General features: G+C 39.2%; 1 protein-coding gene across 1 annotated transcript in view; it reads left to right on the top strand.

The window, feature by feature from the left end:
• The window catches only part of LOC111871674 (uncharacterized protein KIAA0513), a 34047-nt gene that overhangs the window by 11105 nt on the left and 4411 nt on the right, over positions 1 to 18531 (top strand). The window contains exons 2-5 of the mRNA XM_033754345.1: positions 8979 to 9530; positions 14718 to 14819; positions 16349 to 16518; positions 17720 to 17909. Of these exons, the coding sequence (XP_033610236.1) occupies positions 8990 to 9530; positions 14718 to 14819; positions 16349 to 16518; positions 17720 to 17909 (1003 nt within the window). The 5' untranslated portion in view covers positions 8979 to 8989. The remainder of the gene's footprint in view (positions 1 to 8978; positions 9531 to 14717; positions 14820 to 16348; positions 16519 to 17719; positions 17910 to 18531) is intronic.

Raw genomic sequence — 18531 nt, 5'->3', positions numbered from 1 at the left:
GGGATTCTGTTGTAGCGATACTTGGGAAGCGGTAAGCCACAAATTGTGTTGGCAAGTCTGTAACGTGATTGATTTAGATAGGAGAACGTATAACAGCTGTTGGAGGCGGGATAGCTCAGTCGGTATGGTCGGTATAGCGACTGGCTACGGACTGGGCGACCAAATGTTCGGAATTCGAGTCCCGGTAGGGTCAAGAATTCTGTCTTCTCCACATCGTCTGGACCGGCTCTGGGAACCACCCAACCTCTTATCCAATGGGTTCCGGGGGCTCTTTCCCCGGGGGTAAAGCGGCCAGGGCATGAAGCTGACCACTCATCTCCAACTAGTGCTGAGGTAAAAAAATGCTGATCTATACAGCCACCCCTCCATACGCCTTCATGGCGTAGTGCTTAATTAGTTAAACACAGGGATAAATTTACCTTTTAACAGTTGTTACCAAAATGTTTCGTAGAGATGCATACAGCCGGGATAACTCAGTCGGTATAGTGACTAGGCTACAGGATGGACGGCCGATGTTTGATTTCCTCCAGGCACCAGGAATTATTCTCTTTTCCACAGAATGAAGACCGGCTCTGGGACCCACTCAACTTCATATATAATAGGCCGAAGCTACCGAGCCCAAATCTCCGCTCATCCACATCTAATCCCGAGGTTAAGAGTGCGTGGAATTATACCTACAGTCGTCCATACATTTTTATGTTATGCTTAATTAAACACAGAAGTAATTTTGCCCTTCTAGAGAGGTACATGCAGTACTTGTGGCTTTCGGATCTCGTCATACCTATATGGGTAGTTAGGGATTGGCCCTTGGGGCCATTTTCTCTTTTCCTTGTCATTCTGCTGAAACTGGTGCCTTGGTAGCTCTTTCAAACGCATTTCCCCTCCATTCATTCTTTCTTTATCCTGATTGTCATGCTTAACTTAATTTTAATATTTAATTTATTTTAACTAAAAGTGGGGAAAACCATTTAACAATAATACAAAGAATAATGGTATTTCAGTAGGTTTTAATGGTATTTTAATATCTCAGTACTTTATTGATTTTAATAATCTTAACAAATTTAACTATTTGTTTTACATATTATTTTTAACTAATTTTAGGTTCAGTGTAAGAACGTAGTTATATAATCTGTGTATATCAAGGCGATTAGAAAAGTGACAAAAGTACATAATATATATTATTTTATTTTATTTTTTATTGTAACACACCAGCTAAGAGCAATATATGACCTATATATAATTCGCAATTCAGTGGTAATAAGACTTGGTAAATTGTATCGCATGAGGGTAAGCCGAAACATATAGCGACATTGTATTCTAGACAAATAATACTCAATTGTACACAAAGTGTGAGTGGATTATTTGGTGAATTGTTGCGTTTGACAGAAATTAATACGATAATTTATATATAGTATAACACAAAACAGGATGAATTCCTTAAAGATGTCAATTTCTTAGTTTTGAACACGTAATATCGCCCTAATGTCCATAATTCTATTTATTATATTCTATCTCCTTCTTTGTTTTCGTTCAGGACATAACGCGTACTCATACTGGGCAGCCAATTTACTTCCGCCTAACCCAATACTTTTGACCCAAACACCTTAATGAAGTGAGATTAAATTTTCTATGGAAGATGTGTACTATAATAGAAATTATCAAGCGTGTTAAACTAATTTTGGTCCGTTTGATTCTACTGTAACCATAAGACATAGCGCATATTGCAGTAGCTTAAAGTGCACCCCGGTTAAGTCATGAAGAAGTTATATTCGTTTATCCTCTTATTTCGTTAAATATTTGCAACATCGATAAATATTAAAAATTCATGTTATAAACAGAGTTCTGTGTTTTGTATAATATAAAATTTTTTGTAAGTTGTGCCATTTTAGAGAAACGCGACATAGGATTCCATACTGAAGAATGTAAGATTTGAGATTTTCACTGCGGTGACTATGAAGAACGCCGTCTTCTGGGATGTGGCGCCGTGTACCACGTAGATCTTGTGTGAGCCGATCTTTCAGAGGAACATATCGCCTCCATCTTCAGGGTAGAAGAAAAAATCCGCGAGCGAGAAAACAGCATGAGCAGGTGGCTGGAGACTGCACCCACGCTGGTTCCTCGCTCGCGGATTTTTTCTTCTACCCTGAAGATGGAGGCGATACGTTCCTCCGAAACGTAGATTCACACAAGATCTACACGGTGTCACATCGCAGAAGACCGCATTCTTGATACTAACGAATATTCATTCAAAAGCTTTTAGTGTAGACCCTCAATAAGTTTCGGAGATTAATCTAAAATCCATCAGTAATTTTGAAGATGAAACACTACATCGTCCCTATTTGGCGTTCATTTTATACATGTTATGCAAAGAGCACGTTAAAACATAATATTAATGCGTGTAATTGAGTTAGGTGGGTTTATTGCAGTACAGGAATTAATATTCTATGTCTTCAGTAGGCTGTTATTTCGCAAATGCACTGCCGTTGTAACGTGGAGGGCTTTCCGATACAGTGTGGGTACGGTACCAGAGCGAGTCGATTTCTGAGATGTTCTATTTGCATGCTGTGCGCTGCTGAATAGGATTACAGTCATTACGTTCTATTTTTCACGGGTCCTTGACACGGTTGTGTGTGTCTGTACTCTGGCAGAGCAGGAAGGATGTGTTATCGTCACTCATATGATGCATGATAACGAAATGGAATTTTCCTCACAGACAGTTAGCAACCTCATTTTAATTATTTTATTTTTTGGCCTATCAAGTAAGTTCTGATCCGATTTGATTGGGTTTTTAAAGTGTGGCTTTTGTAAATAATTTGCACTTACTTACTTACTTACTTACTTACTTACTTACTTACTTACTTTCTTACTTTCTTACTTTCTTACTTTCTTACTTACTTACTTACTTACTAATGGAGCTGGGCCCTTCTTGAGTAGCCACCAATTCTGCAGCTACTCAAGAACTTCCCAGCATTTTATGGAACCCGAAGGTTCATTACCGTGTTCACAAGAAACCTTCACTGGTCCCTATCCTGAGCCAGATGAGTCCAATCCGTACCATCCCATCTTATCTCTCGAAGATCCATTTTAATATTGTCCACCAACATACCCCTTGGTCTTCCCAGTGGTCTCTTTCCTTCTGGCTTTCCCACCAATATCCTATATGCATTCCTTTCCTCCCCCATTCGTGCTACATTCCCTGCCCACCTCATCCTCCTTGACTTGATCATTCTAATTATACTTGGAGAAGAGTACAAGTTATGAAGCTTTTTATTATGAAGAGGGATGAAGTGACAGGAGGTTGGAGAAAACTTCATAACTTTTACTCTTCTCCAAGTATAGGTATTCATAACCGCTTATTCTTTAATCATTTGTTTATATGCATGAGGCGGGGTAGCTCAGTCGGTATACCGTCAGGCTACGGGGTGAACGCTCGTGGTTCGGTTCCCAGCGGGGGCATGAATTTTTCTTTTCTTCATAACGTCCAGATCTTCTCTGGGGCCCACCCAGCTTCCTATCCCATGGATAATGAGGACTCTTTCCTGGGGTTAAAAATGCCGGGGCATTAAGCTGACACCTCTGTCCAGTACCGAGGTCAAGAATGGTGGAGTTATACGTCCACTCCCCAATACGTCTTCATGGCATAGTGCGTAATTAATGAAGCACGGGGTAAACTTTACCTTCTACCTGCCTACGTACCTACCTACTTATGGCTCTACAGCCCTTGTGGGCTTTGACCGCTTTTTCGGTTTTCTAATCCATACACAGTCGGTAGAGCTCTTTGGACGGAGTACATACACACAGGACAACACAAGCAGAATAAACGCACACGGGCATACGTTTACATGCCTCGAATAGGATTCAAAGCCACGATCCCAGCTTTCGAGCAGGCAAAGACGGTTCATGCCTTAGACTGAGCGGCCACTGTGATCGGCAATTTACCTTCTAAAAGCTGTCCCTGTAACAGGCCATGAAGGCCCATAGGGTTGTGAGACGTCGAGGTTCCCAAATTTTCTCTAGACAATCGGCTCACAGATGGCGGTAAGGTTGTCAACCTTACGCGCCGGCAGCCCCTTAACCCCCAGGGAGATTCATGGTACTCATTTCTGCTAGAGGCTGAGTCGACCACAGGGCCGTAGTGCGGTTGAAAGGATTAGGTCAATTGAAGAAATTCACCTCATGGCGACTTGAACCCGCGACCTTCCGGCTTGTAGAATAGTGCCTCAACCAACTACGCTACCGCATATATACAGTAGACGCCCGTGAGAGCTGAGATAGCTCGTTCAGCAAAGTGGTAATACGAGTTACCCTGCCGAATTTTTCAATTCCCAACATCGCTCCCACTTTCAGATGGGCTCTGGTGCCACCCTCCTATCCGCTGGATACCAAGGCTGTCTCCTGGAGGTAAATTGACTGCGGTGTGAAGCGAACGCTATGGCTCTACAGCCCTTGTGGATCTTGGCCGCTTTTTTAGTTTCTTAATTTATACAGAGTTAGTAGGACTCCTTGGACAGGGGATCAGCCCCTCTCAAGGTCGTTACTTGCACATAAAATAACACAAACATAGAATAAACGCAGACAATCATCCATGACCCTAGTGGGATTCGAACCCATGATCCCAGTGTTCGTTGCGATGGAAGTCAGTTCATGCCATAGACGCCGCGGCCACTGTGATCGGCGGAGCAAACGCCTCACCTCCATCTAATTTCTAAGTTTAAAATAAAGCTGCCCCGAGGACAACATCTGCGTCCTTTATACATAGCTGTGATAATGTCACATGCAGGGTTGACTTATAAGAAGGGTTTTTGGATTGGATTATTGGATTTATTGACCCTTATACACAGAGCTCGGGACTATAGGCAATACAGCGCTATCGCTGATCTACACACTTTAGTTCACCGTTGTACACGCACTAGGGTTCTCAGTCTTCACTAGTCGTATCCTGGCAACGGATTTATAAAAGTCTCACTGTCACTGCAGCACACATGAAGTCTTCTTTGCACAATCTAATTCCTTTCTTGCCATTTCTTCTTAATCAAATTCGACTGCCGACTCTCAGTTCTATTCCTCTACTCCACCGCTCATATCCCGGCAGACTGGCGTTCCGAAACGCAACTCTTCACTCAACTCTGAACTTTTCCTGATCTTTGCTGCCGAACACTTTCTTATCACCAATTTTCACGGACTCTACGTAAAACACAGCCTGTATTGTTAAGGAAGTGTGTTTATTGAACCGTTGCCTAGCAAGAGATGTCATATTCTTACGCGCGTTGGCTCGCGATGGAATGTGTTTACCGAGTCGTTGCCTATAACGGGCCATACATGTCACAATATGATGATTTAGACTCAGAAGGGTCGTACCAAAATTCATTTTCCCATCCCAGCGGCCCGGATTCGATCCCAGTTCAGGTCATGTGGGATTTATGTTGGACAAAATGACACTGGGACAGGTATTATCCCAGTATTTCAGTTTCTTTTGTTTTTCCTTGGCACTACAGCCCCAGTGGGCCTAGGCCTACCTCCATGAACTTCACCGTTCACTTAAGTTTTTCTAGATCTTACACATTCGGTAGGACTCCTTGGGCGGGTGATCAGCTCGTCGCAAGGCCTCTATCAGTTTCTTCTACCAGTTCTCATTCTGCCATCTCTTCCATACTCATCTATAACCCGGGGCTGGTACAGCAGGTCCACTAGTAGCAGTGTTGTCCCATCCAACGAATTAAGAAGAATATACCCAGAAGCAACTTCGCCCTTGGTAAAAAAGTAAGGTAAAGTTGTCCCAGTACTTAACTAATTAAGCACTACGCCGTGAAGACGTATGGGGGAATGTATGTATAGATGCACCTTTTCTTCACTTCGGCAGTACCTGGAGGTGAGTGGTCAGCTTCACTCCCAGCCGCTTTAAGCCCGAGAAAAGAGCCCCCTGTACCCATTGGAGAGGAGGCTGGGTGGTCACCAGAGCCAGTCTGGACGACGTGGAGAAGAGAAAGTTCTTATCCTTACCGGGACACGAACTCCGCCTCTTCAATAGTCCAGGCCGTACCCAGTCGCTATACCGACTCAACTTTACCCTTGGTACTACTTGTAACTATCTAGACTGGCCGCGCCATAGCTCAAGCGGTTAGTCGCTGGCTTCCCACCGCGGCGGCCCGGGTCTGGTCAAGTGGGATTTGTGGTGGACAAAGTAGCGCTGGGCAGGTTTTCTCCGAGTACTTCGGTTTCCCCTGCCAGTTTCTATGCCACCAACTGCTCCATAATCTTAACCATTCTTTCAACGGCGCTATATAGACCTGATACTGACAGCGTCATGAAGTAACAAATAATAGCAATGATTCTAGATACATTGTTTTTCCGGTAGTATACAGCGTAGCACGAAATGTTACGCAATAGGCCTGCCTAATGCGAAAATATTTGTATGTCTACGTAACTCATTACTCAAAAACATGAAGTGTTGTATCAGTACAGGCCTATCCTTTGTTTTTCTTTCTGTTCAGTCGGTACTTGCTGATAAGCAAATGGCAAAATGTCAAGAATAGAAAGTCGCGTACTTCAGTTCTCGGTGGGACAGGAATTTCCCTCTTTGCCACTACTGCTGTGGGCATCCGGCCTGTTTTCCCCCAGGGTGAACAGCTGGAGCTGTTGCCCATCTGCCTCCATCTAGTTTCGAGGTATAAATCGCTCCGAACCTTACGTCGCCTGCCCTCTTGAACTCGTGGCCTGCTGCTTGATGCAAGACACAATTCACTTTGACTTTTATCTGAAAATAAACGAGTTCATTATTTGCATATATATATATATATTTTGTGTGCGTATTCTTATCATTACAGAATTGGCTGTTCTCTCTAGTCTCTGTAATCTTATCATTGTCGCATATGTATATACGAACGAAGGTATTGTAATTTAAGTTTTCCTAAACGGTGGGTTAGCTACTGCTCTCCGCATTCCAAGCCATTCAACTGCTCTGAAGATGGAGGCGCTACGTTCCTCCGAAACGTCGGCCGAAACGAAGAATACACGGTGCCTAAACCCAGAAGACGACTTTCTTCTTCGGTGGGTTAGCTGTTTCGCATTTTGCAGCAAAATAGGGACACGTTGATTAGAAGATATGTCATGCTTTATGTAGTACTGTTTGGGAAAGCAAATGTCGTCTGAGAATTTATTTTCAGGAGTTAGAAAGACACGCGACTTCAGAATTAGTGAAAACATAATTACATTGAAATGGGGGGGGGGTGACTGTAGGCCTTTCGATATAAACTTTGGTCTCTTTAACATAAAATGTCGATGCGGAGGTTTTAGTCTGTAGTCTATGTGGAGTATCTATGTTTATACGTGTCTTTAGCTCTTGAACCTGAAGCGTAATTATTTTTATCTTGAAAATTTCACCTTCATGTTGTGATGGCTTGTGTAATAGCTTTTACAGCCTACAAAATTGATTTATCTTCCGAATGCAGTTTGTTTACTTTAAGCTCTCTGTTTATGTGAAAACAATTCCCTGCACCATGTAAGAGCTGCTACTTCTCTAAGGACGTCTTAAGTGTACTACTTATTTGATGCCGCATTGCTGTTGTTATGGTAACCATGACGTCGCATATATCAACCAATCGAATTTCCCCGTCAGGTCACTGTTTGGGAAAGCACGCGTACGGCGGGTTGGCTGTATAGGCCGTATAGGCTGAGGAACTGTATCGAGTTAGTTGGAGCTCTACAAGCTGCACAAAGGTACGGGAGAAGCAAATTCGTGGGTAGGTAGCTTGATAATGAAATCCGAGTGAAGGAAGATCGTGTACACGTCTCCCTTAAATGTTCTTTCTTCGTAAGTCATTAGTATTCGGTCAGTTTCTACAGATATTGATTCTGAATTTGGATCAGCTGATTTTAATGTGCCGGCTCCAGAGCGAGACAACAATTGTGGAGTTTAATGTCATTTTCTGGAATTCAGTATAATTTCTGACGTCAGTATATTTATACTTTAGACAGTTTTATAATGTAGTGTATAAATTATTTAATTGTGGGTATGTTGTGGAATGATCAGGGCTGAAGTTTTGTATTTGTAGCAACAATGCTTTTCAAAAATGAAATACAATGGAGATATGAGGAATGTAATGCAGTGTAAAATAAAATAAGAAAGGTTTACTATATGAAATTAAGTATTGCTTCAAAATGTTACAAAATAAATGAATGAATAAAATAATAAATAAAATAGGTATTGTAATTAATTTTAAATAAATGCATGCAGAAATAGAAACATGTACACTAAACACTGGAGTTACAAATAAATTGTCGTTTCAAACAGAGATGTGGTTGTGACGCATGTAGTAGTATTAGAAAACTAACAAAAAAGAAAAAGAGGAAATGTGGGTATGTTAGAAACGTAACTTCATTCAGTTCAATCAAATCCTTAATCTCAATGTGAATTTTAATTGCGAATTCTGTATGAAATTGCACCAATTGCACAATATATACAATCTGCATTAGGGTTTGTACAAAGGCTACAGAAACTTGAAGCATGTTGCTGTTGTGGGTTTGTATGGAATGTTAACCAGGTGTTGTCATAAGTTCAAACTTCATGCCTCCAAGCAAACCAAGCTGACTCTGGAATAATTAGCCTTCAAAGAGTACCATATTCTGCAATATAATAGCATGCAATCCCTTCGAAGGCAACCAGTGTTTTGGAGGAACATGTGACCCCATCTTCATGACTGAAGAGTAAACCAAACAAGAAACCAGCAGGAGGCATGATTTTCAACGGACAACCTGGCATTATATCCTAGAAAATATTATTCTTTGTAATCACAGCAGTTAAAATTTCAAATCTTGCATAGTTTTTATCTGAAACCAGAGGTTTGAGTCTGTTACTTTGAAACATGCTCCCATGGTTTGGGATCTGCTTGTGTTTCTGCGTGTGTTAGATCATAGTATTTAGACAAAGTAGTTTTTGAAATGGCATGTACACCTTTGTAACAAGAGTCTTGTCTTTGCAGCTGCACTGCCAATGGTGGACTTCCTGAACTCTGCAGCCAAAGATGGAAATGATGGGCACTTACGACACATCATGGGGAAGACTCAAGGCATTCTTAAATCAAGATTTTTGTCTGTGATTGAAGGCAGCAGTGATCTTATCACAGGGTTGTCATCCAAATTGGAGTCTGCCCTCAGCCTGAGCACAGAATCTGTGTCCGAGGAGGGCACAGTACCAACAAGTCATGTGGAGGTGGACCATCAGGTTACAAACAGTCAAGCAGCCACTGAAATCTTCACTCGGAAACTGCGGTTCCCGAAGTTTGGGTCAGGACTCTCTTTTGAGGACTATACAACCATTGCACGGCATAAAGAAGAAAAGGCACATTCGAAGGAAAATGTATTTGAGTCAAGAAATGGTGGAAGTGGACTGAGAGCATGTGATGCAAAAGCCAGTGAAGATCATTCATGTGCCTCAAGTGAAAGCAATAATGATATCTCAAACAAGTTCAACCAGAATATTGAATTGAGGGCAACTGGTCCCGACCCTTACGACAAACTCCGGTATAAGTCAGGTGCTGCTTAATGTTTTAAATTTAGCAATAAATAAAGGTTACTGCCTTCTGGGATGTGACACTACATATTATGATAGGAAGGTACTGGTGTTTCAGAGGAACCTGCAACCTCCATTTTCAGGGTAGAAGAGCAAACTTGAGGATACAGATATAGGGTAAGCAGGAGAGTAAATGGAGCCTGCAGTTCCTTTCTGCCAGACTGTACAGAGTCACATTTCAGGAGAGAGTATCTCCATATTGACTGCAGTGAGAACCTCATGTTTGTCATTGTTAATAAATGTCTCTATTGTTAATCTGTCATATAAGTATGTAAATACATATGGAGCCATATAACTGAAATTTTCTTTTGCTTCGAAGGTAATTAGTGAATGTATGATTTGGGGTTCTCACAGCAGTGTTTATGAAGAATTGTGTGATGTAGGATATAACGCTGTGTACGAGTAGCTCGTTGAAAGTCTTCGGTTACTTTAGTTAACTAAATGCTTATAGGAATAAGGTGGCACTTATGTCAAAACTAAAGTGTGAAATCAGGTTTGAGTATTGTTTTAGACAGAAGTGAATCGATGAATGAAGGAAACAGGTTTAAAAATGTAAATACCCTGTATCAAACCTTATGTATCCACCTAATATTGTTAAGAGTTATTGGCCTCATTACTAATTACTTCGTCTTCTCAAACCGTACAAAATTAATTCTATAATTGCAGAGTAAATGCCTTCAGCCATTAATATTTTATAAATAAGCTATTTCTATTTTATGGCATGGAAACTTTCAACTTATATTCACTTATATTGTTAAGAGTTATTGGCCTCATTACTAATTACTTCGTCTTCTCAAACCGTACAAAATTAATTCTATAATTGCAGAGTAAATGCCTTCAGCCATTAATATTTTATAAATAAGCTATTTCTATTTTATGGCATGGAAACTTTCAACTTACATTCACTTACATTTCACAACTTTCAAAGAAGATGAACTTACCCAAACAGACAGGTAGCTGGTTAGACATTGAAGTGTAGCACTGGATTAAATTAGGGATAATGAGATGGGCATGGCATGCAGGGTGCAGGGGGGAAAAGATATTTATACAAAACATCAAGAGAGGAACACAGTGGAGATGTAAGTGTACTTTGGAGAATAATATTAAGAGACCAAGAGGGTGAAAATGTAGACCAGATTGAAATGACATGTTCTGAAGCCAGTGGCCGGCTCTTTTAACACAGCAATGGATCTTTTGGTTCTGTGAAAGAAAGGAATTTATTCAAGACCATATCATGGAGCTGCTTGAAAAGCAGTGACCTTCAGTGCTATTGTAGTTGGAGGCATAATCTGGCAAAAAAAGAGATTTTTATAGGATTTTAAAATATTGAGTATGACATACTGTTTACTTCCTATGTGTAGTTATTTTGATGGTTAATTCTGTGTATGTTCTTGACAAAGTATGGTAGTTCAGAGTAAGTTTCTGTGGGACGAGATCTGGCGCGTAATTTACAATGCTATGAAATGTTTTGCATTGCAGGAGAAAGATGGTCTCACATTCTTTTTAGGCAAAGCAATTTTAAATTTAAATTATATTTCTCAGGCTCAAAAATTCATACTTTTGTGTTTCAGTTGTTGTATAATATAGACTGCACATATATATTTTTTTTTATTTACACACCTGCCCTGGTAGAAGCTCTGTACTACTAACACTGTTCCACCATCTAGGAATAGTGGCATTGAATGATAATTTTAAGATATTGCTTATCTGTCTAGTTAAAAATATAAACAAAGGATATCAACCACAGACAACTGGATGCCGAGAGATAAAGATGGAATTATAGTGGCAAACCTAACGGAAGCCAAAACAAGGTGGACAGAATATTTCCAAGAATAGGTGGGTAAAATGCAGGACAATGATAATGAAGACAAAGAGCTTAAAGCCTTTGAAAGGTTAGAAGATGTCAAAAGCAGAACATACAGCAATAGAGATGAACTTGTGAAGGCACTAACGTCAGAAGAAATAGACCAGACAGTCAAGAAACAGAAACGAAATAGATCCCATGGAGAAGATAATATAATGCCAGAAATGCTTATCCATGCTGGTTTAGAACTTAAAGAAGAATTATACAAGTTGATTAAACAAATATGGGAAGATGGCCTGGCAATCTCATTTAACGTAGTGTTACAGACCGCAATCAGAAAGGTAGACAAAAGGGGCAACTTATTAAAAAAAATAAGTTGAATTTGACCATGCGCTGGTGATATAATAATTAAGACCACAACAAAAAATGAATTGAATTGCAGAGAGTATAGCTGACTTTAGAAAAGGAAGCAAATCAGCTTGGCCTTTTTACAAACATAACAATAACAAAGTACATGCATCTTAATACAGCTAAACATGCCAATATAAGAGAGAGGAAGGTAACGTATTGGAGATGAAGAATTTGAAATGGTACAAAAGTTTTAAGTATCTAGGTGCAGTAATAGATGAGAAAAATAATATTACACACCATACAAGAAAGAATATAATCTGGCAATAAGGCATATTATGCCAACGAACAGTGACTAAAATCTAAGTACATAACCAGGAGTATGAAAATGAAAATATATGAAACATTAATACGTCCCGTGGTAACATACAGCAGTGAGACGTGGGTGTTAAAGAAAGAGGATGAAAATAATTGAAGATATGAAAGAAAAATGATTAGGAGAATACAGGGGCCAATAAAACTAGAAGAGCAGTGGAGAATTAGAGACAGTGAAGAAATAGATGAGATACTGAAGAAAGAACATATAGTTAGATTAATAAAGGTAAGAAGAATCGACTGGCTGGGACATGTAGAAAGAATGGATGCTAACATAATGCCACGGAAAATCTTGTAGGAGATCTATGCTGAAAGAGTAAGAGGTAGACCAAAATTGAGGTGATTTGATAATGCCAGAGAAGACCTTAGGATATTTAAAGCTAAAGACTGGAGATAGAAATACTTGGAGGCTGTCAGTATAGGAGGCCAAGGCCCACAAAGGGCTGTAGAGCCAGTTGGTGTGTAGTGTGTGTGCTTATCCGTCCAGTATGAAAGCTATTCAGTATAAATTCTAGTCGTTAGTTTTGTTTAGTAAAAGGTAAAGGTAAAATTGTTCCGTGCGAAACTAATTAAGCCCTATGCCCTGAAGACGTATGGAGGAGTGAATCTATAGACCCACATTTTCTTGACCTCAGCATTAATTGGAGGTGAATGGTCAGCTTCACGTCCCGGCCGCTTTACCCCTGGGGAAATAGCCCTTGGTACCCATTGGATAGGAGGCTGGGTGGACCCCAGAGCCAGTCTGGACGTAGTGGAGAAATGAAAATTCTTGCCCTCACGGGACTCGAATTCCAACCCCTTTTTCATCCAGTCCATATCCAGTTGCTGTACCGACTGCACTATCGAGGCTCTTTGTTTTGTTTAGTAATAATATATAATACTGTAGTATTAAAATAAAATACTGAAACAAAAAACTCTATTCACGGTCCTCACAGTACATAAAATATAGATCCTTCTTTTAGAATTACCCTTGACTTTCCAGTAACAATTAGGAGATTAATGTAAAAGGTTTCATGCAACATAGTCAATACTGGCAACACAAAAACATATTAATAATTGTGAGTGATATGTGAATCATTTACTTACTGTCCACTATATGCCAGACTATCTTTATATGAACAGTAATTCTTATTCTGTGTGTATTGTCTCATTTTAGTCACTAAACATGGAGTTTGGATTGATAACTAGACTTATTGAATGCTTATAACTTGTAACTACAAATAACTATAGCCGTCTCTGATTCACACACTACAGATCAGTACAACTATAGGGCACACACAAAAGTTCTCTGTTTATTCACTGGTCATTACTAGGTAGCAGCTGCTAACAATGCAGCTCAAGACTGGCTGGACTGTCAACTAAGCAGTTGGGTGAATTGCTGCTGACTCTCACCAAGACAGTCATACTTGGTTCCCAAGTTCCATGAAACTCATGACCATATTTTACCATCTCACGACTTTGGGAGATGTGGATCTCTACCTCACCCCGAGTGGACTTGTCGGTCAATCGGTTAAATTGCTGCTCGCCCTCACCAGCACAGTAACTCTTGGTTTTGAATCCCGTTGCCATACATGACTAAGATTTTTGTTCTCTCCTAGGCATGTAAGTTTTTAGAAGTGTAGCCTTCTCTTCAATGAGAGAAGGGGTCTGACTACTGCTCCCCACTCTCCTTCTATTGGGAATGACTCAAGCAGGGGGTACTCACTCACCCACTCAGCCAGAGTTACTTTACAACAAAGCACAATAGATCACTGTAAGTCGCGATGTAAGGGCCGAGAAGGCCCACGCCCTATACATTCATTCATTCATACTTTACAACTGGTGGTTTACTGTTGATAAGATTTTCTGGGTGCCAAGCCCCTTGAGACTCACAACCTGACATTCTTTTTTTTTAACTGAACCCTTGCAGTCATAGTCTTTATGTAACATCCTCTCTCATGAGAGGATGGGTGAAATTCTGGCAGGAGTGGTGGTGGTGCTGCTGGTCCTCAATATATGGCCTTGGGAAGGACACCATAGAAAATACCACTTCCAATAGTACCTCCATCATTGCATGTCGATTTGTTTCTGCAATAAATTATTTACCACACTGTTCCCTAGCAATGACGGCCTCTTTTCTTTTGGACTGTATCTCATGTTACTTCACTAAATTAATTGCCAGAGCATTGGAATTTCGTCTTTCTTGGCTCTTAAGCAGTGACGTAAGGAAAGTATCATCACAAGATACTTTGTCAATATATGTCAAAGGTGACACCTGACTACATGTGTGATCAGTAAAAGTTTGGTGCCAGGTGTACTGTGCTTTTGTTTAATGCCTTCTTAACATGAAAGCTACTTCGTAAAGAATGTTTTAGAAATTTCAGTGGAAAATAAATGTTATGGTACCAATAAAAAATAAAAATACCGCAAATTCACAGTTTTGTATAGAAAAGTCACATTCTTGAACTTTTTTTTCGAGAAAGAACACAATTTTTTAAAGTACAAATTTATGCCATGCAAATGGTGTAGGTAAGCATGTTTCAGCTATCAGAACTTTGCCCATTATTTACAAACATATATATAATTAAGTTCTTTTTATTCCTGTGAATGTGAGTCTGATTCTTTAATTGATTATGTTAACAGAAGCACCCAGTAGTGGCTCAGCAAGTGATGGAGATGTGTATGGTCCTAGCACAAGTCTTGACTTCTCTGATCATGACGGAAAGAAATACTGGGTCAGATCTGGTAAGCAGAATTTGTGTGTGGCAAGATATTATGCCAGAAGAGATTTAAAGAATTTAGTAAATTTAACCATTTGCAGAACACAAGCTTTTTAGATTTGCTCAGTATACTTGTGTTAAAAATGTCAGAGTAGAAGAGACTGATTCAGTGTTAATCATGTAGTAGAGCATTTATATCAGTAGGTGGCACCAAGACTTATTTGCTGATATTTAAAGGAAAGAACAAGCTTTCATGCTATCCACATCTATTAGCGATTGAATATAATCTGCAGAAATATTGAAGGCTTCTGTGTGCAATGGAATTTACATCCAAATAACCTTGGCTTACTTAACAGGTAGTTCTGTGGCAGGGCTTCACAGTCAAAGAGCTCAGTTTTAATATAGAAATTGCATGCATGGTATAAATTTTGCTCAGAGTCTTGATACCTGTTCCAGTTACAAAATTGTACAGTCAGCCCAGACTTCACACTAAAGCGTTTAATATGTAATCATATATCTGAATATAGCCCAAGGATACACATGTGTGATGCTGTGTCCAAAGAATTTCTCTGGATGGATTTCAGTGGAACAGTACTTCTGCCTTCCACATGATCATTCTCTTTATAATATTAAAGAATCTTGTTTTCATTTACAGTTGTAGGATAGGGTCCATTTGGTGGCTTTTGTGAGGATAGTGATGAACTTTAGGTTCTATAGCAAGGAATTATTTTACTGGTCAAACAAGAATCTGCTTGTTAGAGTATTAGATGCTTTATTCATTAGTTAAAGGCTGTAGTTTTAATTTAACAAGTTTCTAAGTAAACTGTTTTGTACAGAGTATTGCTTGAGAAATTTATTGTTATTCACCCTTTTCATAAAAATCTGCCGTTGAATCCTATTCAGAACCAGTTTAGTTCATTTACCCAGTTGGTATCTCTGTGATCCATTTTAATGTTATCCTTTCTTGTGTACTTGAGTATTGCAAATGGCCTCTGCCAGCCAAAGTTGATTTTCTCTTACTCTTCTTCATAACAGCATTGTATGAAGAGTGCATATTATGAAGCTCCTCATTACATAACTGTGGCTAGCTCCGTGTTGGGGTCCAGATATTGTTCTTTGAGCACTCTTGGTATATGTGATTCCCTCAGGAATGAAATATGAAGTTTGCATTTTGCAGGTCATAGTTTAAAGAATTCGTAACACAAATTTTCAAGAACACACACTTTTGTTCCATAAATAAATAAATAAATAAATGTTTTTCCTTTTAAGAATCAGAATGCAAAAGTTTTCTCTTGATTTTGATGGATGAAAGTCTGTTATCAGCTCAAGTCTGGGTTTAAAATATTTGTTCTACGATGATTGCATTTGCTCTTGATTCTAAATGGGAGAACTTTACTCAATCATAATATCACATTACATGTTCTAAGTAATATCTGAACTCGAGACAGAAGTCAAGATCTCTTGTAAGATTTGAAGCTTTCACGGCGGTGACTATGAAGAAAGCAGTCTTCAAGATCTCTTACTCATCTTAATGCTATATGTTACATTTTTAAGGTTCTGAGGGCTCAGTCCAGTCATGGGCATCTAGTTTAAGTCTTGACAGTCAGTCTGATGAGATGACAGCAGAAGCAGTGGAGTTCATGAGGAAGTTTGTTGGAGATCTGTTTAAAGACAGTTCAGCTATACCATTGGACCAGAAATCTAAATTTGGGCAGCTTGCTCAGGTATTTTATTGCTTATATTGTACATTTCATTATAAATCACCTAACAGGTTTTAGTACAAAGTTGTAATGTGAGACTTACATTTTCACAGTGTGAAGACAGGTATCTTAACTAATAATATTACAGTGACAGGAGAAATGTCTAAAATAGAGAGACACATTGCAAGAGCACCTGTGTCCCTTACACTGAAGTATAGTTTCATAAAACTATGGCTCAGTAACACAACATTTTAATTGTGTTGTTTCATAAAGCATGAGTCTGTTAAGCTGTAGCTGATTTTTATTTAATATAGGTAGGTGGCAGGGAATTTATTCTCCTATTCCCATGAAACAATCAGGAAACTCCTTGTCCACAAACAGATAGTAAAGAGCAAGCAGGTGTGCTTGCTACTTGCTTCCTGCTGGTTCCTTTCTTGGCTTATTCTTCAACCCTGAAGATGGAGGAGACATATTCGTCTGAAACGTGAACTAACTTTCAACAGACTACATGGTGCTATATCCTAGAAAGTAGAACTCTTCATGAACTCTTACATTTCGCTTTCATTTGAGCCTCTCATTTTATTTTCACAGTTGTATTTTAAAATTACTAATTCTCTTTGATATTAAATTTGTGAATTTCTGCATCTAATACATAGCAAAATTTCTGTAGTTATCTATGCAAAGAGGATGCAACTGCAGAGTACTATACTCTGCCAAAGGAAATTTACACTTTATAGCTGCATTTGGCCATGTACATAACATATTTGTAATAATTTGGTGCCTGAATTTAATTTACTCTAGAAACACACTAAATGCAAAATATGCTTTGTGAGTCCTCAACACTTCTTGCAAAATAATGAAATCTATGATATATTAAAGAACTTAAACTGAAAGATTTTATAATTGCATATACAGTCTCAGTTGAGAATTAATAAAATGTTAATATGCACTGTAATGATATTTCATTGCACTTAAATTCAATTGTCATTCTGTCTTAAGTTGTTTCTGCATTGGCATCAGGACATCAAGATATTCATAGTATAGGTTTTATTCACATGCAACAAGCCTGTAAACATAGTTGTAGTGACATCTGGCTACAAAAACAATATAAATTCCTATTTCTGATCAGTGAAACATAGTCATAACTTACGTTAAAAATTTGTGTATGTTTTGCCAAGTTCTGCCCAAATAAAGTAACACTTTCTTCTGTTGTGTGTTATGTTAGCATGAGTCTGGTAGATTGTGGTTTGCAAGGTTTGTGAATGCTCAACGTGTCCACAACAAGAAGGTTGATGAATCAACGTTCTACAGTCTTGTGCAGTACTTTGCCATTGTATTATTTGAATGTGCTGACGCTGATGACTTCTCACCAGCTAAGTCACTCATGAACATGTGCTTCACATTCTACCATGAAGGTAATACCTTTCCACTTCCTCTGGTAGCAGATTTCTAATAATTTCAAATATTTTCTTTCTTTTAACTTATTTACTTTGCTTACTAACACTTCTCATGTAAAGAAAAATTCCTGAAGTGCTATTCATTTTGTGAGCCAAAATTTAATTTCTTTCAAAGTCATATCATTATCATAATAATGTGATTTTAAGTATACAAATGTCAAATTTTTGGGATTAGCTATTGAAAACTCATATATCCCAACTCATGCCTAAATTGTGCAAGGCTTGTTACTCAGTGAGGGTGATGAAGCCCATTATGCTCACACAGACATTAAAAATGGTATATTACTCTTATTTCCATTCACTTTTNCGCATTAATCTGTTAACACTGTTGCGGGGTTTCACGATTTATAACCCTATGTGCAAATCAGTTCACTCTGTCTTCAGTAATCTACATGTTTACAGTAGGGGAGCTATGTATCACTGTATCAACTCCCAATTACACAATCACACACACGTCCGGTTCTTCTTTCCGTGATGGCTGCTATACTCCAACTGTAGTCGGCTGACTGGAGAACTGTTGATAACACACTCGCTCGACTACTACTTAACTCGGCGACTGCTACGTTACAACTCACTCCGC

This window comes from Cryptotermes secundus, unplaced genomic scaffold (genome assembly GCF_002891405.2).
Source record: "Cryptotermes secundus unplaced genomic scaffold, Csec_1.0 scaffold262, whole genome shotgun sequence".
Taxonomy (NCBI): domain Eukaryota; kingdom Metazoa; phylum Arthropoda; class Insecta; order Blattodea; family Kalotermitidae; genus Cryptotermes; species Cryptotermes secundus.
The sequence above is the reverse complement of the archived record's forward strand: the minus strand, read 5'-3'. Positions and strand labels throughout refer to the sequence as shown.